The 23297-nt window shown below is 40.8% G+C and overlaps 1 protein-coding gene and 1 pseudogene across 1 annotated transcript in view; both read left to right on the top strand.

Moving 5' to 3' along the window:
• OTC (ornithine transcarbamylase) overlaps window positions 1-23297 on the top strand; it is a 66524-nt gene that overhangs the window by 17861 nt on the left and 25366 nt on the right. Inside the window, exon 4 of the mRNA XM_043897710.1 lies at window positions 10314-10401. Coding sequence (XP_043753645.1) covers window positions 10314-10401 — 88 coding nt within the window. The remainder of the gene's footprint in view (window positions 1-10313; window positions 10402-23297) is intronic.
• On the top strand, window positions 12509-12630 carry LOC122689376 (annotated as a pseudogene).

Here is a 23297-nt window from a genome sequence, read left to right as displayed (position 1 = left end):
TTAAGCCTTAAAAAGACTTGAGCTTCCTGAAGATTTTCGATAAATCATTTTTAAAAGCCAGGTGAGGGGGTGGGGGTAGGGGTTGCAGGTACTTGATCAGTTTGTGCACAATGATTGGCTGATGGTGAGTTAGAAGGGTAGTGTCACAGGGGTTAACATTATCAGTCCTTAGAGTCCAGGAGGCCTGGGACTAGGTGATCAGAGTCATCAAGTAGTTAACATCTTCTATTTGGTGGGGATTTTTCACATTAGATAAACAACTCTGGGAATTTATTATACCAAATACTATTATCTAGGTGTCTCTGAGAGGAGCTGAAACAGAGGATATGTCCCTGTCCCTGAGAAGATCCCATAGGGTCCTGCTTGGTTATACTCTCAAATTCTTGTCAGCTCTCCATGCCACAGTGGGCACAGAGATATTGCAAGACTCTCTCTTGTTCCTTCCTCTTTCTGGGTGCCAGGGAGTTCCATAATATTTGCTCCTTTCTTGAACTCTGTCTTAAAAGAGACAGATGTTCTCAGCTCTGGTGTCCCCCAAACTCATCTGAAATTTCCACCATACTTCCCACCCTTCAGTATGTGGCCTGGGGGACAGACAGCAAAGTACAGTGTCAAAGGTCCACCAATGTCTGTTTCTGTTGCTTCTTTGCTCCTGCTCTTCATCTTCTTCCCCTCCAGTTCCCAGGTGATAAAGCAGGAGGGAAAATCTGCCTTTAACTACCTATGCATTCTTCCAAGTCTGTTGTTTGTACTTGAAATCCTAGCTGTTGACACTCAAAATATCTTTTTTCTCAAACTATGATTACTGTAATGAGTTTCAAAAAACCTATTTTGAAATACATCACCTCTTTTTTCTCTTTGCATTTCTACTCCATCTGACCTCCCTTGAATCAATAACATGACTGCCCAAAAGGGGAAATGGATAGGATCGAGGAAAAGGTACCACAGACAAAAACATATTGGTTGATTCTTTGTGTATCTTATCCTACTTACAAGCATTAGAGCTTTCTAGGGCTCAGAAGCAAACAACTACTTCATGCAGTTCTTCCATTGTAAGGACCAGTAATGAGGTATCTCAAATACATAACAAAATGGAATTCAGAGGGATCAAGTGACTTGCTAAGTTCTTGCAATTAATACAAATAGTACCAGGGTTCAGATCTCAAGTTTACTGTTCTTATTAATGCACTCTCCTTGCCCCTTGAGAGAAGGAAGGAGGAAGAAAGGAAACATATAAGGTGTCACCTAATCTTTAAAGTCCTAGGAAGAAAACCGATGAGAACATTTGTTCTTTAAAGCTGGGTCCTTTAAAAGGTCACATTGACATCTGATGTCCAGCAATGGAAAAATGAATATTGCATAAACCAGTCAGTAGTTCTGAAATTCTGCTCCTTTTCAACACTGGTTATCATTTTTAAAAAATCATTAGTACTTAAGAGAGGTATTCTTTTCTGAAGCCATCAAAGAATTTATTAAATACATACAATTTTCTCAATGTTAAGTTTTTCTCAAATTATTTTTTTCTTAGTTGTTGATGTTGTCTACCATGTTTCTCCATTCAAATGTTATTTTTAATTTCACATATCCCTGAATAAGTGATCAGTTTTACCATGCACATGTCATGTGGTAGTTAAGCTACTAATAAAACCAAGAGTGAAGATTTAATACGCTTTTGGGCACAGACCCTACACTAAGTGCTCTACATTAATTACATGGATTATCTCACTTAATCCTCAGGACAACTCCATGAGGGTGAGACCACTGAGGAAAATAGACTAAAATAGGTTCAGCAAAAGGCCCGCAGACATATAGCTAATAAATGACAGACCCAGGATTAGAAGCTATTATTAAACATATTTTTAAACGTCTAATTTAATTTGAGCACGTGCTAGTCATGTTTTATTCCAGTAAAACTGTTTCTACAGGTGGCATTAAGCATTTTGTTAAATGATGATTTTCTATAAAGAAGTGCTCTTTATAGCAATCTGCACAAAATTACAAACAACAAATACATGAGAAAAGGAACATATGACCATAAAAGTTATGGTTCAGAGTATTCATCATGATCTTCAATAAATACCCATGGGTTTCACTGAGATGGCATCCTGCCAAACTCAACAGTAGGAGAATCAGTCAGAGTAAGCGCTAATTTCAATGCATATAGCAATGGTAAACCTCAACCCAAAACATGGCAGTACATTTCTATTGTGTACATGTGCATCTTAATAGTTGTCTGTTGGCACAATTTTTCATCAAAACCTATTACCCTGGTATTTAGAATGAAAATAGGATGTAATTAAAACTGTCTATTTCTACCCCAGATCTATGCCAGCCTCTGGGATGGGGTGATCCCCACCGGACAGTCCTTGAGGATTCCATCCCAAACCTGAGTTGCAACGATACAGCAGTATTAGCTTGTTAGTTGGTCAGTCGTGTCTGACTCTTTGCAACATCATGGACTATAGCCCGCCAGACTCCTCTGTCCATGGGATTTCCCAGACAAGAATACTGGAGTGGGTTGCCATGCCCTCCTCCAGGGGATCTTCCTGACCCAGGGATCAAACCTGGGTCTCCTGCATTGTGGGCAGATTCTTTACTGTCTGAGCCACTGCAGTTTCCCTAGTATTATCTTGGGAGACAAAATAAAATTCTCCACCCAAATCAAGCCATATTTATTACTCATGTAATATTTTTATTAAAATGTAAGACACATACAGAAAAATGCACAAATCATTAATTATACAGTTCAGTGAATTGTTACACATCCTTGTAACCAATACCCAAATAGAGAAACGATGTGAATAGCACCCAGAAGTCCTCCCTTGTAGCTCCTTCCATTTGCTATTCTCTGCCCTACCCCCCAAGGGTAATCATTATCCTGGCTTCTAACCTCACAGATTAGTTTTGCTGTTTTCGAACTTTATAGAAATGGAGTCATTCAGTACCCACTCTTTTGTGTCTGGCTTCTTTTGCTCAGCATTATGTTTGGGAGCTGTATCAATGTCTCTGCGTGTAGCTGTAGCTCATTCATTCCTCACTCACTTTTTGTGTATGCCTGCCTGGCAAACCAGACAATTCTCCTGTGTGACTACTGATGATTATACTCCTTCATTGCAAATTAATTGAGCAGATAGACGGATACATTTATTAATCTCAGTAAGTGCAGTATTGGATGGAAAAATGCACAGGGCATCCTAAGAGATGGTTCTTTTCATTATTTAACACTGGTATTTGACTTTCAAGGTAAAATAGAAGCTAGTGCTTTCCGAGCTCTTTCAAATTCGTCATTTTGCAAAGGTGGCAATGTGGAAACTGTGATACTATGCCATGGGTATGAAAGTAAAGGACAGAGAGGGTAATAGTTGCCTTATCTCTACCAGCAAAAACCCTTGGAGCCCTCACATTTCCTATGTGAATTCTATTTATACCCCTTCTTCCAAAGCTTGCAGGGATCCCTGAAGAAAAGAAAGAGCAAAGTAAGATGTACTTTTATTTTCTCAGACAGAAATTTAGATATTAACAGATGAAATCTTTGGTTCAAAAATATCTGATATGTATGCACAAATGAAAGAGATAAAAATAAACCCCCTCTGGATGAACAGTGAAGAGATCTGCCCCTCTGCCCTCCTCTCCTCAGCAATGGCAGCTCCTGGTAGCTTCTCAGAATGTCTGACATCTTCCATAAGCGTGCTGCATGCTAAGTCATGCTCAGTCGTGTCCCACTCTTTGTGACACATGGACTGTAACCTGCCAGCCTCCTCTGTCCATGGGATTTCCCAGGCAAGAATACTGGACTGGGTTGCCATTTCCTCCTCCAGGGGATCTTCCCGACCTAGGGATTGAACCTGCGTCTCTTGCGTCTCCTGCATTGGCAGGCATGTTGTTTACCACTAGTGCCACTGAAGCACTTAATGCCATCCAGGTCAGATAAACTGGCAAATGCTTGGCCTGTGCTTTTGGACTAGGATCTGAGGCTTCTTTCTGATGGGTGACCAAAAATTGCAGAGGTAATTCCTTTTTGGAGGCAATGGCTTCCCATTTTTTCTCCTTCAAGAACTGCTGAAGGCTTTGTTGACTGAAAAACATTCCACAAACTGAAAGTTGAGAATTATGTTTTATTCAGTGGACTTGCTGAGGACTGAAGCCCGGGAGGCAGTCTCCCAGTTAGCTCTGAGGGATTGCTCAGGAGAGGTAAGGGAGGAGCCAGGATACATAGGAATTCTGAACTTAAAACCAGGTAGTTGGAACTTGCAACCCCATGGACTGTAGCCCACCAGGCTCCTCCGTCCATGGGATTTTCCAGGCAAGAATACTGGAGTGGGTTGCCATTTCCTTCTCCAGGGGATCTTCCTAACCCAGGGATCGAACCCAGGTCTCCCGCATTGTAGGCAAATGCTTTTACCGTCTGAGTCACCAGGGAAGGTGGTATCAAAAGATTACCATTAATGAAAGAAACCAGACATCTCAAGTTAATGAATGTAGTGCTTTTCTATGTATTGGAAGATACAAGAATCTGGGCTCATGGAAATCATTCCTTTGATATGCATCTTAGTTATCCAGTGCCAGTATCCTGTTCTTAGGCTTTCCAGGTGGCTCAATGGGTAAATAATCCACCTGCAATGCAGGAGACACAAGAGACACAGGTTTGATCCCTGGGTTGGGAAGATCCCCTGGAGGAGGGCATGGAAACCCACTCCAGTATTCTTGCTGGAGAATCCCCATGGAAAGAGAAGCCTGGTGGGCTACAGTCCATGGGGTCACAAAGGGTCGGACACGACTGAAGTGACTGAGCACTCATCCTGTTCTTTCCCATCCCGCGTCCCCTCAGGGTCCACCATTGGTGTGGCTGCAGTGGCTGAGGGCTTGGGAGTGGGCAGCCCTTTTGTCTTCATCCCGAGTTTCCTCAGGGCTCACACTCGGGGCAGTGGTAGTGGCTGATGGTCTTGACAGCCACAGCATCCTTTGTTGGCTGATATGGCAGGCTACATTTTTTCCACCAGAGTTTCCACTGCCATTTCTTAACACTTTCTGTAACCTCTCTTCCTACCCCTTTCTCCTAAGTCCAGATTTGATGTGAATCTTCTTTATAGCACAAAGGAAAAAGTGAAAACACAACAAACTAAACCTGGATTGTTACAGCAAAATGACTTCTAGTCCAAATAAGTGTATGACTTCAAGTAGGTCTGCCAGGAGGTCTTAAACTGTTTGAAACCTTCCTCCACAGCCCCCAACCCTCAGTGGCATTTTCCTATGTCAGGCACATAGTAAGGGCATAATAAATACTTTCTTGATGAGTATGCAGTATTCATATTTGTTTAGGTGATTTCCCTTGTTTAGAAACAGATTAAGTGCTCAAGAGTGATTAATAATTATAGTCATCACAAAATCCTATTAGCTCACTTAACAGGTAATAGAAAAGTCCATCAACAAAATTAGGAGATGTTTGCAAGTAAGAAGAATGGGTCCTCTCCCCAGAGTCAAAATCCTTCCTACATCTGTTCAACAAGTTTGTGTTGAATACTTCCCATGTGAAAGAAAAAAGTGAAAATGTTAGCTGCTCAGCAGTGTCCGACTCTTTGCCACCCGCCAGGCTCCTCTGTCCATGGGATTCTCCAGGCAAGAACACTGGAGTGGGTTGCCATTCCTTTTTCCAGGGGATCTTCTCAAACTAGGGATCGAACCCAGGTCTCCCTCATTGCAGGTTGATTCTTTATCTGAGCCACCAGGAAAGCCACTTACTATATACCCATATTTATTCTAGGTTCTTGAGACTGATATTGTTAATGCAAGTTTGTGTGCCCAATGCACAGTGAGGCCAAACAAACTGAAAGGTGAGAGTTTGGAACAGAGAAAGGTTTATTGCAGAACCATGCAAGGAGAAGGGTGGATGATGCCCTAAAAGCCCCGAGATCCCAGAAGGGTTTCAGCAAAGCATTTTTAAAAGCCAGGTACGGAAGTGGGGGTCACAAGGTCTGTGATCAGCTTGTGCAGGGTTCTCTGACTCGCTGATGGTGAGGGAGCAGGGAGATGTGAAAAGCTTTATCTATCTTTAGGCTCCAGGAGGCCTGGAGCTTTGTACTCAAGGTCTTCAAGTACTTAACATCTTCCCTTTGTTGGAGAGAGGATGGCTTTTTACATCTGCCAAACAACTCAGGAAATGTGCATCGAATACTAGGTACTTCAGAGAGGAGCTAAAGCAGAGGATACAGGGGAAGGCTTGTCCCTGAAGGCCCCATAAGGGTTATTAACATATCAGTGAATAAAAGATAGGAAAATCTCTGCATTCATGGAGCTGATTCTAGTTGGTACACAGACAATAAACAATAGACATAATAAATTGCAAGTGAATGATTTATCATGGTGGATGGTGATCAGTGCTCTCAACAAAGACAAGACTGCCTGCAAGTGAGGGAAAGATATGTATCCTATTATTTGGACTTTGCCTTTTACTCTGAGTAAACAGGGGAATCTTTGGAGGGTTTTGAACTGAGGAGGAACATGGTCTAACTTGCATTTTATTTATTAAATTAAAAAGAAAATTTATTTTCTTGCCCATGCCACACAGCATGTGAGGCCTTAGTTCAGCATATGAGCTCTTAGTTCCCCAAACAGGGATCAGACCCACACTTCTCTCATTGGAAGTGAGGAGTCTTAACCACTGGACCCAAGGGGTGCTCCTAACTTGCATTTTAAATGGATCTCTCTGCTCTGTTGAGAATAAACCGGGGCGCTAGGGGTGGAGAATTCCATGGACTATACAGTCCATGGGGTTGCAAAGAGTCAGACATGACTGATAGACTTTCACTTTCACTTTTCAGGGGTGGAGATAAGATAGAAGCAGTGTAAGCTGTCAACAGGTAGGTACAGTACATAGAGGCTGGGGCCATGGTGATGGCAGATTTGGGCCAGATAAGAGGGCTAGATTCGAGAAATGTTTTGAAGGGAGAGTCAACAAGATTCCTGATGTATCGGGTAAAAGAGAGGTGTGAAGGATGACTTCAAGGTTTCCATCTGAGCAACTGTCAGCAGGATAGAGCCAATCAGGCAGGATGGAGATGAAGATCAGGAGTTCAGTTTTAGAAGTGTTGAGTTTGGGATGTCTATTAGACACATAGCAAAGATGATGAAGAGGCCGCTGGGTATTAGTTTGGAGTATGGGAGTGAGATGTGACAGAGATACCTAGAAGTCAGTCAGTCAGTTCAGTCACTCAAGTTGTGTCCGACTCTGTGACCCCATGGACTGCAGCACGCCAGGCTTCCCAGTCCATCACCAACTCCTGGAGATTGCTCAAACTCATGTCCATCGAGTCAATGATGCCATACAGCCTCTCATCCTCTGTTGTCCCCTTCTCCTCCTGCCTTCAATCTTGCCCAGCATCAGGGTCTTTCCCAATGAGTCAGTTCTTTGCATCAGGTGGCCAAAGTATTGGTGCTTCAGCTTCAGCATCAGTCCTTCCAATAAATATTCAGAACTGATTTCCTTTATGATGGACTGGTTTGATCTCCTTGCAGACCAAGGGACTCACAAGAGTCTTCTCCAACACCATACTTCAAAAACATCAATTCTTCAGCACTCAGCTTTCTTTATGGTCCACCTCTCACATCCATATGTGACTGCTGGAAAAACCATAGTTTTGACTAGACGAACCTATGTCGGCAAAGTAATGTCTCTGCTTTTTGCTTTTTAATATGCTGTCTAGGTTGGTCATAGCTTTTCTTCCAAGGAGCATGCATCTTTTAATTTCATGGCTGCAGTCACCATCTGCAGTGAATTTGGAGCCCCAAAAAATAGTATGTCACTGTTTCCATTGTTTCCCCATCTATTTGCCATGAAGTGATGGGACCGGATGCCATGATCTTCGTTTTTTGAATGTTGAGTTTTAAGCCAGCTTTTTCACTCCTCTTTCACTTTCATCAAGAGACTCTCTAGTTCCTCTTTGCTTTCTGCCATAAGGGTGGTACCATCTGTATATCCGAGGTTATTGACATTTCTCCCAGCAATCTTGATTCTAGCTTGTGCTTCATCCAGTCTGGCATTTTGCATGATGTACTCTGCATATAATTTAAATAAGCAAGGTGACAAGATACAGCCTTGACATACTGCTTTCCCAATTTGGAACCAGTCCATTGTTCCATGTCCGGTTCTAACTGTTCCTTCTTGATCTGCATACAGATTTCTCAGGAGGCAGGTAAGGTGGTCTGGTATTCCCATCTCTTGAAGAATTTTCCAGTTTGTTGTGATCCACACAGTCAAAGGCTTTGGCGTAGTCAATAAAGCAGAAGTAGATTTTTTCTGGAACTCTCTTGCTTTTTCTATGATCCAGTGGATGTTGGCAATTTGATCTCTGGTTCCTCTGCCTTTTCTAAATCCAGCTTGAACACCTGGAAGTTTTCAGTTCATGTACTGTTGAAGCCTAGCTTGGAGAATTTTGAGCATTACTTTGCTAGTGTGTGAGATGAGTGCAATTGTGCAGTAGTTTGAACATTCTTTCTAAAATTAAAAAAAAAATCACTGGGGAATGCAAAAAAAAAACAAAAAAAAATGCATTAAGGCTTCACTGGGTTGTTTCATGAGACTTTGGGTTGAGTTTCCGTTTATAGGTCTAAAGCTCCTTATCACCCAATCCACTGTGCAATTAATGATTTCTCTCTTTCTCACAGGAAACAGGTAGGATTAGAAAATTGTGACTGCTGCATATTTCCCAAAAGACAAATTAGGTAAAAAAGTAATGTTTCCAAGGAGGGAAAAAGTAATGTTTGCAAACTCCCTCAGAAAAGTCTCTATCTTGTCTTTACATTGTATATGTACATATACATATTACCTTTACATTGTATATGTATATATATCTAAGAAAGCCCGCCTATTGAACCTGTCTCAAATGAGAGAGTAAAGTTCCGATTGGATGTCATCATTTCCCATAATTTTGCCCCAGGGTGTGTGATAAAAGGGCTCTCCTTGTTCCTACAGAGTTTAGCTATGGCTTGGGGCAGACCCCTGTCTGTCATCCTCCCAGACCAATGGGATGTGCTATGAGGGTGGGAAAGGAGCCAGCTTCATCTGCTTAGATATCTGCAGTAATCTCACATTCCATGGAAGGTTGAAAACTGGTGAGGGTAATATGTAAGTGGTGCTTAGCTCTGTCTTGGTTGGAGGATAAATAAAACAGTTGAATGACCTTTGATCGCACTAACGTTTGAAATCTTATTTATTTTTGGCTGGGCTGGGTCTTCATTGCTCCATAAAGGCTCTTCTCTAGTGGCAGAAAGCGGGGGCTACTCTGAAGCTGTGATGCGCAGGCTTCCCAGTGTTGTGGTTTCCCTTGTTGCAGAGCACAGGCTCTAGGTGCATGGGCTTCAGTAGTTGTGGCACACGGGCTCTAAAATGCAGGCTCAGTAGTTGTGGCCCATGGCCTTAGTTGCCTCACAGCATGTGGGATCTTCCCAGACCAGGGATTGAAATCATGTCCCCTGCATTGGCAGATGGATTCTGAACAACTGGACCACCAGAGAAGTTCGATCTTGCTGATTTTTAGAGAACTGAAACTGCCATTTCAATGCTCGTTTATTTTCAATTTTTTAAAAAGGTATAATTTATATATAGGAAAATGCACAGATCTGAAGTGTGTGCAATTCAGTAAGTACTGAAGAATACATATACCCATGTATTGGTATGTAACCTTACAATCTCTGTCAAGGTATAAAGTACTCCTGTTACCCCAGAAAGTTCACCAATGTTCCTTCCCAGCCAATCACCCTCTCCAGAAGCAACAAGTGTTTTAATTTCAGCCACTCTATGTTTGTTTCACCCATTCTAGAACTTCATATGAATGGAATTATACATTATGTTCTCTTTTGTGTCTAGCTTCTTTCATTCAGCATAATGTTTGTGAGATTCATCCATGCTATGTGTATAGTTCATTTCTTTTAATTACTGAGCAGTATTCCATTGCCATTCATGACATCCCATACTGCAGTTGATGTTCACATTTTCCTGGTGGACATCATTATATATTTTAAGAATAAAAATGAGGTATAGCCTCTGGAAAGGAACAATGGCCCATAATCGCACAATTCTGAAAAGATGGTGGAGAGATGGTCACATATCTGAAGGAGAGTTAAGTGCTAGTACAGAAAATCTCATATACTTCTCTCAGTTCCTCATTTTGCTTTCCCTGGGAATTTCCTATTAGAGAGGCTGGTGAGATTGAAAGATTTTGACTTTTCAATTGAGATGGTGCTGATTCCTCATGATTTTGTGTGCTACTTTAATTCTTTTTTTTCAAACAGCCTTTCTTCTCTCTCTTTTACTGCAGGCTTTGCACTTCTGGGAGGACACCCTTGTTTTCTTACCACGGATGATATTCATTTGGGTGTGAATGAAAGTCTCACAGACACAGCCCGGTTTGTAAATCTTCTCTTGGAAGCTTATTTCAGAATTTATGGATACCTCTTAAAAAGAAAATATGCTTCTCTTTAAATAGTGGTTTTCCCTCTCAGCATCTTTTGGACTGTTCTCTGTTTTCATTCTTTACCTTTTTACCTGATATCCTAAATGAATTTCTCTCATCTTCTGGCCATTTTCCATGGGTTAATTTTTTTTTCTTAGCAATTTGAAGAGGCTTCTGATTATAGAATTTCAAACTCCAGGAAATTTAGTCATCAAGCATGACTCTTATATTTTTCAGTTGAAGAAACAGAAGGCCAGGGAAATTGACATGTTCAATGACCCATAACCTGCTAGCATCAGCACAGGAAGTAATATTAATAGCTACCATTTAGTGAACATTTATTATGTATAAGGCATTGTTCTGACTCATTTAATCCTTATAAAAACCCAAACCAATTGGCATAAAGAAGTGAAACAACTTTATTAGGGACATACTAGCTACTATAACACAAAAATCTTAAAATGTCAGTAGCTTAACATAGCACAAATGTTCCTGATTGATAAGATGGAAGGAGTGATTATTTATGTGGCCATTTAGGGACTCAGGATGAAAATGGCTCTGCTGTCTTCAACATGTGGCCTCCAAGGTTATCCTGGGTGTCAACATTCAGCCAGGAGCTAGGGAAGAGTACCTCGGGACAGGATGCTCACTTCAAAGCCACCTCAGCAGGGAAGCAGCACAATCACTTCCACTTACATTCTGTCAGCAAGTACTAAGGAGCTCAGCCCTACCTGGATGAAAGTAGAGGTGAGAAAAGGCTCTGAATCACTATACGATAATTAGAGACTGAAACATAGGTCCCCTGACCCCCCATGCAGTGCTCTCCCCATTGTATCATGCCTGATAGAGAAATACAGAGCAAATGTCTTTGTTTAAATATCTCACCCTTGATATCAAAGACTAATGATTATTTTCTGAAAACGATATGTCATAAAGCAACTCCCTACAGACACTGCCTGCTTTTTATGGCCGCTACCCTAGTACGTACTAAAGAATCCACCTCATTTGAATTGCTGAAGAGATTTGAAATAACTCATCTTTAAAACTTTTAGTTATGTTATTTCAGATGGGACAGTGTTAGTATTAAGCCGTGTTGTGTTCATCCTCTGGATGCAAGGGACAAGAAGAATAAATAGACATAAAAGAGTTTTTCTTCTAAATATGCTGTCACTGGTTGGAATTCTATTTGCCTAATAATTCTGTTTCCACCAGAGTGAAATATGCTTTATTCCAGAACAAATATTACAAGCTGGTTAGGGGATGAAGCCAGGGATACAATCAGGAAAGAAGTTTCAGTGGGGATCCTCTCTATAGGACCAAGTGAATGATGGTGAGTGGCACGTGTGAGCTAGTGATTGGAAGAAGGTACAGTTAGAGAAACAGATGATCATTCAATAGAGAGTGAGGTAGTGCAGAAGTGCAGATTGGCAGCCAGAAAGAGGTCAGGGCCCAGAAATCAGGGGAGTGGGCAGGACACCCAAAGCAAGAGACAAATAGCCAAGCATGGGTTGAAAACTGAGGACAAGTATAAACATGTTCTTTTCTGCGCTTACTCTCCACACAACAATTGCCACTGGAAGTCCTTCGTTAGAGGAGCTCTACACAGATCCTGGGTAAAACAATTTGCTCACAAGTTCCGCTAGTGGTAAAGAACCCATCTGCCAATGCAGGAGACGTAAGAGACGTGGGTTTGATCCCTGAGTTGGGAAGATCCCCTGAAGGAGGGCATGGCAACCAACTCCAGTATTCTTGCCTGGAGAATCCCCATGGACAGAGGAGCCTGGCGAACTACAGTTCATGGGGTTGCAAAGAGTCGTACATGACTGAGCAACTACACACCATCTCATTGTGGGAGAATTGCAGAAGGCTAAACCTCAAGGACAGGTGCAGTTAGGGAGGGATAGGAGTAAATTGTTAAGATACAAGGAAAATTAGGGTAGTGCAATATCATAAGAGGCTGGAATGGGTGATGGAGATGTCAGAAATGGGGGGGTAGAGTAGATACTGTGGAAATCTGACTTTCTTTTGTGCACCCCATCACTGCTTCATCTGCCCAAATATCTGACAAACAAGATATGGCTGAGATTCAGAAATTCAATAAATCTAAATTGAAGAAGACAAGAGAAATCCACCACCTTGAACAGAAGTAATTGAACAGGAGAAGCAAGGAAGTGAATCTTAATGGTATCGACCCTGCCAATATGCACAGTACAACCCACCGCAATTGCCTCCTTACTTTTTGTAGCAGTTAAATTCTGTAAGATGAAAAGAGATTGGATGATGTTTAAATGATAGTGTTGGCCCTTTGGAATTGAGGCAAGCGCACACCTGACATTGATTGACGGTGTTGCTTCACTAATCTGCCTGTCTGGCTGCTTTGGGGGCCTGGTGGAATAAAAAAATAGTGACTGCCCACTGGTGAAAAAAAACCTGATGGGGAAAATACTGAATGTGGCAACAGAAAAAAAAATAAAGCAGATTGGGCCAGTGTCCTGAAAACTGTTAAGTGCAATTTCCAAAATATCACTTATTTAATCAAATGATTTAATTATTCATTTATTCAAAAATATTTACCGAATGCCTGATTTTTCTTCCAGGTGTTGTTTTAGCACTGAGAATAAAATGCTAACCAAAGTAAAGAAAATACTTTTTCAAGTGGAAATTATACTCTAGAGGGAGGAGGTTTTCACTAAACAAAAAATAAAGCATGAATACAATAGAGGGTTGAAGTAAGTGCTATGATGAAGTCAAAGCAGGAGCATCTGTGGGTAGAGTGGGGGCTCCTTTAGATTGGGTGGTCAGGGAAGGCCTCTCTGAGGAGGGGACTGTTAAGGGAAGTGCTCACTGAAAAGATAGAGCAAGGTATTCAAGGCTACAGGGAAAGCATCTCAGACAGGAAGAGCTGCTGGTCTAAAAGCTTAAGGCAAGAACAAGAAGAACAAGAACAAGTTTGATGCACAGAAGGACAGCCGGCAACGTTTTTATATCAGCAAATAAACATATTTTAAACTTGCAAATTTAAAAAACAATGTACCCTTACAAGCTGGTCCTGTCTCAGCCACCAAAAGAAGGAAAAACCAGATCAAGAAGTAAAAGACCTAAATACACATTCAAGATAAAATGTATTGCTCTTTTCTTGCATGCATGCTATGTTGCTTCAGTCGTGTCCGACTCTTTGCAACCCCATGGACTGTAGCCCGCCAGGCTCCTCTGTCCATGGGATGCTCCAGGCAAGAATTCTGGAGTGGTTTGCCATGCCCTCCTCCGGGGGATCTTCCCAACCCAGGTCAAACCTGCATCTCCTGCGGCTCCTATATTATAGGCCAATTCTTTATCACTGAGCCACAGGGGAAGCCCCATTGTTCTTTTCTTACTTGATTACAATAATTAAACCTGTTCACTTGTCAAAATATAGTGGGTGAGGGGGACAGGGGACTTCCCTTGCAGTCTAGTGGTCAAGACTCCAGAGGCATGGGTTCGATCCCTGGTTAGGGAACTAAGATCCCTGCATGCCATGTGGTATAGCCAATATATATATACAGCTGACTCATTGGAAAAGTCCATGATGCCTGAAAAGATTGAGGGCAGGAGAAGAGGGCATCAGAGGATGAGATGGCTGTATGGCATCACTGAGGCAATGGACAAGAACTTGGGCAAACTTCGGGAGATGGTGAGGGACAGAGAGGCCTGGTGTGCTGCAGTCCATGGGGTCACAAAGAGTCAGACATGACTGGGCGACTGAACAACAACAGCCAATATATACAACATATATAGGTGAATTCTCTTTAGCTAAGTCTCAGTTGAGTATTGTATAACCTGAGGGCACCACTGGGAAGTGAAGGGGAGTGCTCAGATGGAGCTGTTGACTGATATTGTGGAGGAGCTGGTATGTCAGGGTCCCAAGACCAACCCCAGGTTCAATGATTCATTAGAAGGATTCACATGACTCAGGATATGGTCATGGCTAAGATTCACTACAAAAAAAGGATAAAAAGCAAAGGGAAAAGGCACATGGGCAAAGGCCAGGGGAGACCAGGCACAAGGTTGCAAGGGTCTTCTGCTGGTGGGGTCACACAGTTCATGCTTAATTCCCCAGCAATCAGCTGTGGCCACATGTGTAAAATGCTATTTTCCATGGAAGCCCATTAGATACAGAGTGAATAAGATTTTTATTGGGGACTGGTCACATAGGCACTGTCTGCCTAGCATGAAGCCAACTTCTAGACTCCCAAAAGGATTCTGTTCAGCATAATCCATAGTATTTTTACAAACAGTTTAGGGAGTGAGCCATCCTTATTGTTTCCGGGAATGGTGGAAACCCTTCCACCAAAGTTCAAGTTCCCAGATGCCAGCCAAGGACCAATCTAGGAAGCAGGCCTTTTAAAGATAGCCATCTCAGGACTGCTGTGTTAACTCTCTTTTTTTTTTTCCCCCCCAAATGGCCTATGATCTCTCTTCTGAATTTTGCTAAACTAGTAAGGACGTGTATCCTACACCCATGGAAAGACAGCCCGAAGATTCAGTGTGGATCCTCAGTTCAGTGTGGATCCCTGTAGGGTCAGTCTCCCATTGGTGAAAATTGACCATTGCTCACTTCCCTCTTTAGAAAAGTCTCTCTTAGCGACTCTTTTCCACCCCTAACATATCAGAAGCCACAAAAGATATACATATGTATTCCATTACATTGGCTTCAAATTTGAGGTTATTTTCAGATTTTGTTAATTCTCAGGTACTCTACCAGGGTCAAAGGTTGGATGTTCTATTTTTCCCTTCACTCCGGGCTTTTTAGATACGACACCTTAGCATGACTCAGATCACTTATTCTTTGGAAGTTTAAAAATGGATGAAACTTAGCAACAGCAGTGGGACATTATCACTTGAGTTTCAAGCCTTTCTGTTTCTTCCATAATGACAGCTGTTCATGCCTAATGCTCTGAGTCCACTATTGAAAGGTTCATAATACAATAGCATCACAGTCATTTTCACTTTAACACAGTACTTAGTAAAACAGCTTCAGGAAACCTGTGTATGAAAGGCACCATATAAAACCAAATAATGTAACATTGTTCTACTCTAATTAAGTCCCCTATAGAGGTAATATACTTATGGTAGTGATTGCTGAAGTGTTTTCTGCCAGTGTAAACCAGTAGGAAAGAAACTCAGCATAAACCACTGTAGTAGTTTCCTAGGGCTGCCATACAAATTACCACAAACTTGGTGGCTTAGAAACACAGATCAAAAAAAAAAAAAAAGAAAGAAAGAAAGAAACAACACAGATCTATTCTCTCACAGTCCTGGAGGCTAGAAGCCCCAAATCCACATGTCAGCAAGGCCATGTTCTCCCTGAAGGCTCTAAGGGAAGAATCTTTCCTCACCTCTTCCTAGCTTCCGGAGGCTCTCAGCAAGCTTTGGCACTCCTCAGCTTGTAGCTCGGCTTGTAGCTTGTCACTCCAGTCTATGACTCCACCTTGATCTTCTCTGTATATCTCTGTGTTTCTTCTCCTCTTCTAAGGAAAATATCTGTCACTGGATTTAGGGTCCAGCCTACCCCAGCATGACTTCATCTTAACTAATAACATTCGCAAAGACCCTACTTCCAAACTCGGCCCCATTCTCAGTTTCCTGGTAGATATGAATCTGGGGGACACCGTTCAACCCATTGGGCTTGGGGGTGGCTCAGTGGTAAAGAATTCACCTGCCAATGCAGGAGGCATGGGTTCGATCCCTGGGTTGGGAAGATCCTCTGGAGAAGGAAATGGCAACCCACTCCAGTATACTTGCCTGGGAAAAATCCCATGGTCAGAGGAGCCTGGCAGACTACAGTCCATGGAGTTGCAGAGTCAGACATGACAGCAACTGAACAACAACATTCAACCCACTATATAACTACAGATCCACATGGCCCTCCAGCAACGTGGAAGGGTTTCAAATCATTGTCATTCTGGTAGTTCAAATAATGGAAGTTATAAAGGAATTTGTGGATGAGACACAGTCCTTAAGAGTAGGAATGTGAAAAAAAGAGGAGTAAACTATTGTCATATTGAAAGGAAAGTTTTGAAAAGCTGGAATACTGTACCTGAGATATTTATAGTAATGATTTTAGGACCAAAAAAGGTAATCTTATTTAGGTTTCTTGGTAAAATGTTGGCACATAATGGGAAATATGTACCGAATTGGATACTAATAAATTTGTATCTAAATAGGAAATGTGATGTCCCCATGAATCTTTACAGAGGCCACCAAGCAGCATGGAAATTTTATGCCCTTGGGTAAATAGTAAGAAAAGCCAGTTGTTCACAACATGAAATATGATATAGTTCAGAGGCAGTTTGCCATAGTGTGAGAGTAAGGGCTTTGAAGCAGGGTTGGACTTTAGGTCATAGCTCACACCACATTGGCCCTGTGGTTTGGACCAGTTGCTTCTGAGACTTAGGTTTCTCAAGTTGTAAAATGGATGTACAAATATGTATCCCAATGAGTTATATGAGGGTAAATCACATAGTGCTTTTAAAGGACAGGAACATGGGAGAAATTCATATATTTTTCATTGAATCAAGTTACAGTCTAATTCAATCTCAGGACAAGCTCTGACTCAATTCTGGCCATCTTCGTGGTCTCCTAGCCAGTTTACACTGACCCAACACTCAAATTCCTATAGCACATTTTGAGGAGGTCATTATGAATACCATTATGCCCTAACCATTTATCTCCGAGGTCTTCAAAACTAGGAACTAACATATACATCAAAATAGTCTCCCCATCATAGAAGCCTACCTGAATAAATTGCTTATGGCAATTTCATTCAACTTCCCTGGGCTTCTATCTTTGAGGTGAGCCAATCTAGGTGTGCTGAAGGTATTATTTTGTTTCCTTATCATTCTTATATTGATATAACTAAAATTATAATGTGGGTAGAGAATATCAGAGCACTGGAATATTCTCCATCCCAGAAGGAGACTCAGTCAGCAAATTTATTCCTTGGACAATTTATACTGGAGTCTATGCCTCCTCTAGGGCCTTAGCCGGTTTCCATAAAAAATAAAAACAGGAAATGCCCATTTTTAAATGATTACAGGGTTCTCAATGGTGTCATTATACACAGTCCAAAATTCCTCTCACTGTTGGCCAATCAGTTATTCAACTGGTTGGAGAGAGACATCATTGTTAACATACTGGAAATTAGGGGTGAGAAATGGAATATTTCTTGCCATATCAGTAAACAAGGAAGTCACAGTCATCAGCGACTGTAACCCTCCAATGTGAGTTGGTGAGCCCTAAGGGCACTCAAGAAGGAGAATACCTGTGATCTAGCAGCCATCACAATGGTGGCCACTACCTAGGTGATCCCTGAGGAAGGAAGCTCAGGATGTGAGAACAGGATACTGGCCCCAGATAGCTGAGATGAGTATGAAAGGAATGATTTCAGTGAGCCCAGACTCTTGAATCTTTCCAGACAAAGAAAAGTGAAGTTAGGTTAACTTTTGAATTAAGTTAACTGAATTCCTTGTTAGGTTACCTGGTTTTCTTTAATTAACAACAATCTTCAGATGTTCAGACTACCTGCCCTTTGTTAACAAAACTTCTATATAACCTGGCTCCTCACCTCCTTGGAGCCGTTCTCTCCAGGTTACTTGAGATTCTGTCTCCCAGCCTTGAAGTCCTAAAAATTCCCACCAAAGAAAACATAACTCTCAACTTTCAGGTTGTTAATATTTTTTAAGTCAACACTAGGGCACACAGTAATTCAAGGTAGGATAGGGACGTAGGGAAGAATGCATGGCATGACTCTATGAGAAAACAACCTCTGCCTGCCTTCAGCTTTTGCAATGCATCCACCATGTTCTGATAGTTTAGGAACTACTCAACTCTTTCTAAACATATCAGGATTGTTGGGTGATTGCCCATCTTATCCATATACATGTATGCTCTTAAGATCTGGCCCGCCACACTATTTGGGTTTGGGGTTTTGTTTGTTTGTGTTTTTAGTATCTGTTTACCCACGCACAGGGACTCTGCATCAGGTCTTCCTGTGGCCATAGGAGACTTTGTTTACAGTATTTATTGTTTTGTTTTTTGCTTTATTTTGGCTTTCTGGGTGTTTTAGTTAATTCCTAAACAAGTTTTGATTTCATACCAAAGGGAAAAATATTAAAGAATAATATAAACTTGAGACTTCAAAGATTTTTTGAGCTATTTTATATCAACCATCCTTTTCATGCCTCCTCCACACCATTCCTTCAAAATCATTCTTGAGCCTGCAAGAAAATACCCAGTATCAGGGCATTCTTTATAGACAGAGCTATCTTGTTCCATTTTTATACAGTCTGACTTTTCTGACCAGAATTCATAGAAACTGACTGAGTGTTCTCTTTTACATTGAATTAAAATAGATCTTACTATGACTCTTCTCAATGTTCCTCTGTTTTGTAGTATCTTCATAAACTCATACATTTTAATATATTAATACTTGAAGGTTTCAATTCATTGCAGTTAATACTCTTATTGGTGCTTAAATTGTACCCTATTTGGCCAATGTGATCTGTCTTCAAGTTGGCTACTGGGTCATTTTGACATAACGCTATTAGTCTCTGATAACTCCCTTGCACATTTCTTCACTAAGGCCAAGAATTAGCCATTACTCTACGAAGTCCTATTTCATTTTCAATTACTTTCAAAATCATGTTTGGGAGAAATTTCCTTCTTTGAATGGTATGTTTTTTTCTGGTTATTACAGTCATACTCCTTTTGGTAAAAAAAAAATACTAAAAGAGATTTTTAAAATAGAACCAATACGCCATCATCCAGAAATAATCAATGTTAACATTTTATCTCCTCAACTATCTTCCCATTTAAAATCCTATGTCATGCTCCTCCTTTTTCTAAACAACAGGAAAAGAGATAATGGCGGAAAATAGTTGCCATTTAAAACATTTAGGCAAAATCAAGTTGAATAAATATTTTAGCTTGTTGACTATTCATTTTAAATCCTCATATAGCTAATTAAACATTCAGAGCAAATTGATCAGTGTGAGAAACTTTAAATTTGGGTACTTTGGATTTTGCAAAAGCTGTTTTGCTACCATTGTTGACAGATTCTTAAGACTGCAAAGCTGCAGGAATCCACCGGAAGGCAAACAAAACTATATGTTCAACGGAAATGAAGAGGGACCAAAATGAAAAGTCATTACAGAGCCAGAGAGTATTTTTAACTCTGTCAACCTTTCACTTGTAACACATAACACAGCTCTTACAATATTTAAAGCTGGGATGTTAAATTTCTGGAGGGCTATATAGAAAGCCCAGTGAATCCATGGTAAAGAATTCTCCTGCCAAGCAGGAGACCCAGGTTTGATCCCTGGGTCAGGAATGTCCCCTGGAGGAGGAAATTGTAAACCACTCGAGTATTTTTGCCTGGAGAATCCCATGGCCCAAGGAACCTGGCAGGCTACAGTCCATGGGGTCACAAAAGAGTCGAACGTGACTTAGCAACTATACAACAACATAGAAAGCCCAGATTACTGTTAGTGGGCCTGTAAGTCCAGCTCAAATTACAGGTTTGTCATTGTTTCCAGTGAAAAGTTTTTTTTTTTTTTTTTTTAAGATTTTAGTAGACTGGAAGGAAAATAAGAATGGTGATTTCTCTATGATTTATAGTGCCTTTAAACATAAAGCAGAAAGCAACATTATTGACAAAATAATATTGACTATTTAAAGATCTTTAATATCTTTGTTTTTCCAAGTGATTCCAATGTGAAAACAGCTTAGGAGTTGCTCCTTCCCCCATATCACTGAATCCATTTCACCTGCAGCTTCTGTGGCTGAAAGATTAAAGTGACATTTTCTATTAAGCTTTGTCATGCTCCCCCTTGCTCATAGATTCTTTAATGTCCAAGAGGCTTTTATTGTCTATAGAAATATTCCCTATTCTTTGTACTTTTGTTTACAGTTCAATATCTTAATCTTATGATTTTAGCATTTCTATAAACATAAAAGGGCTTCCCTTGTGGCTCAGACAGTAAAGCGTCTGTCTGCAATGTGGGTGACCTGGGTTCGATCCCTGGGTTGGGAAGATCCCCTGGAGAAGGAAACAGCAACCCACTCCAGTATTCTTGCCTCGAGAATCCCACAGACAGAGGAGCCTGGTAGGTTACAGTCCATGGGGTCACAAAGAGTCTGACACGACTGAGCGACTTCACGTCATAAACATAAAAAGAGTAAACATTAGAAAAAAGAGCAAATATTTTTGTTTGTTTTATTTAGTCACTCAGTCATGTCTAACTCTTTGCAACCCCATGGACTATAGCCTGCCAGGCTCCTCTGTCCATGAGATTATCTAGGCAAGAATACTGGAGTGGGTTGCCATTTCCTCCTCCAGGGGATCTTCCTGACTCAGAGGTCAAACCAGTGTCTTCATGTCTCCTGAATTGCAGGCAGATTCTTTACTGCTGAGCAACCGGGGAAGTCCAATATAATATTCTTATGAATTTAGCATTTCAATAAACATAAAAAAGCAAACATTAGAAAAAAAGAGCAAATAATTATGGACTTAACAAATATTCACAACCTAAAAGTTGAGAGTTATGTTTTATTGTGCAGGAATTTTTGTGACTTCAAGCCCAGGAGGCAGCATCTCAAGCAACCCCAAGAGAACTGCTCAGAGGAGACAGGTTATATAGAAGTTTTGCAACAAAGGGCAGATCGTCTGAATGTAGAAAGTCAGAAATCCCAAGTTAAGGAATTTAGTGGTTTTCCATGTATGGGAAGATGTAAGAGTCTGGCTCACTGAAATCATTCCTTTGATATGCACCTCAGTTGTCTGGGGCCAGTACTTATGTTTTCACATCCTGAGTTTTCTCAGGGCTCACCAGCTCACCATCCTTGGTAGCTTTAATCACTGACGACTGTGACATCTTTTGTTTACTGATATGGCAGGGAATATTCCATTTCTCATATTCCTCAATGGTTCTCAAAGTGTGGTCCCCAAACGAGCAGCATAAGCAGTACATGGCAGCTTGTTAGAAATGCAAATTTTGGGGGGCCCCTAAAACAACAACCAGACCTACTGAATCAGAAACACAATTGGCTGTGTTCTAATAAGCCCTTCTGGTGATTCTGATGTTGTGTTTAAGTTTCAGAGCAATTGCTTTAAATGGTCACATATTAACTTATACAGCCATTAAATCAAATACATATTAAATGAACAAAACAAGTCTCATCAACCATTTAAACACTGATTGCAACTTAATCAAATGCTTTAAAACATTTAACTTAATCACAAGCCTAGCATTTTAAACTTCCTTAAATGCTCTAAATAGTTTAAAAAGGAAAATATACACATAAAACACCACATTGATTAAAGAGCTGATTAATTTTTTAACAGTAAAACTAAGCACAATGGTATTAATATCATAGATTTAATTTTGTTTACATTTTTGCCCCTACTTTTATTCTTATCCTTACACGATCCTGGAATTTAAATGCGTGTGTGTAATTCTAGCAGACTGGAAAGAAGAAAAATCATCTCAAGAGGCTAGGAATGCAGGTTAAGCAGATTGGTGACCACTTAATTTTGGTTGGGTTTGGGAACTACTTGCTAAGTTCAAGATGAATTAAATTCAAGCTGCCATCCACTAGTTTGAATATATTTTTATCACCTAGTTTTCACTTTTAACAATGGGATCTGATACTGGTTTCCTATTGCTGCTTTAACAAATTACCATACATTTAGTGAGTTAACACAAATTTATTGTCTTATACGTCTGCAAGTCAGAGGTCTAAAATGAACCCCCAGGGCTGTGATCCTTCAGGAGGCTCCAGGGGAGAATCCAATTCCTTGATCTTTCCGGCCTCCAGTGGCTGCCTACATCCTTTGGCACATGGTTCCCTTCTTCCATATCAAAGCGAGCAACATAGCTAGCATCTTCTCTTACTTCTGACCTCTTGCTTTGCTTTCTCTCTCTCTCTCCTTATTTATTTATTTATTTTTGCCTCACTGTGCAGCTTACAGCGTCTTAGTTCCTCAACCAGGGATTGAACCCGTGCCCCCTGCAGTAGAAGCACAAAACCCCAACCTCTGGACCACCAGGGTTGTCTCCCTCCTGCTGCTCTCTTATAAGGAACCTCTCTCTTAGATTAGACCCAGCCCAGGATAATCTCCCCATCTCAAGATCCTTAATTGAATCACACGTGGAAAATTTCCATTGTCACGTAAGGTAACACTCACAGATTCTGGGTATTAGGACAAGAACATCCTGTGGGGGTAGAGGGGTTTATCCTGTCTTCCATAGGATCCTTGCTTCTGTTTTTCATATGAATTCTCATTTATTAAAGAAGTTAAAAGATGGGGTATCATTCAATTTTTATTTGTTTTCAGTCTCTGGCAGGACATGACTCATTGTAATATTTTTATGCTATATTAACCTGGCCTGGTTTCAGTATTTTAATATAAAACAATGATTGGCATTGTTTTAGAATTAATTGGGTCACCAAGAGGTTTCACTCCCAGAGTGACAGGAAAGTGAGTTTGAAAATTTAGATTTCTTCGTCAGGACAGTAAACTAAATATTTATTTTGGAATAAGTGGTTATATCATCTTTCTAATTGGAAATTGTGTATGACAACAGGTGCTAGTTAGCTGCAGGATTCTTCTTCTACATCACTTCATGTAAGACTGCAAATGCTGATGGGGATTTTCCATTCATGTGATAGCTTCTACTATTTCTGGGACAATTTGACTTCTAAGTTGTCTTAATTATTTGTGGTTTACACACACTAAAAATGGCAGATATCTATACTTTATGAACAGAAATATACTTAACAAAAACCCACAAAATATCTATCTGTATCTAT

The sequence above is a fragment of the Cervus elaphus genome, chromosome X, assembly GCF_910594005.1.
Source record: "Cervus elaphus chromosome X, mCerEla1.1, whole genome shotgun sequence".
NCBI classification, from domain to species: Eukaryota; Metazoa; Chordata; class Mammalia; order Artiodactyla; family Cervidae; genus Cervus; species Cervus elaphus.
Note: the sequence above shows the minus strand (reverse complement) of the source record. Positions and strands in the feature narration are given on the sequence as shown.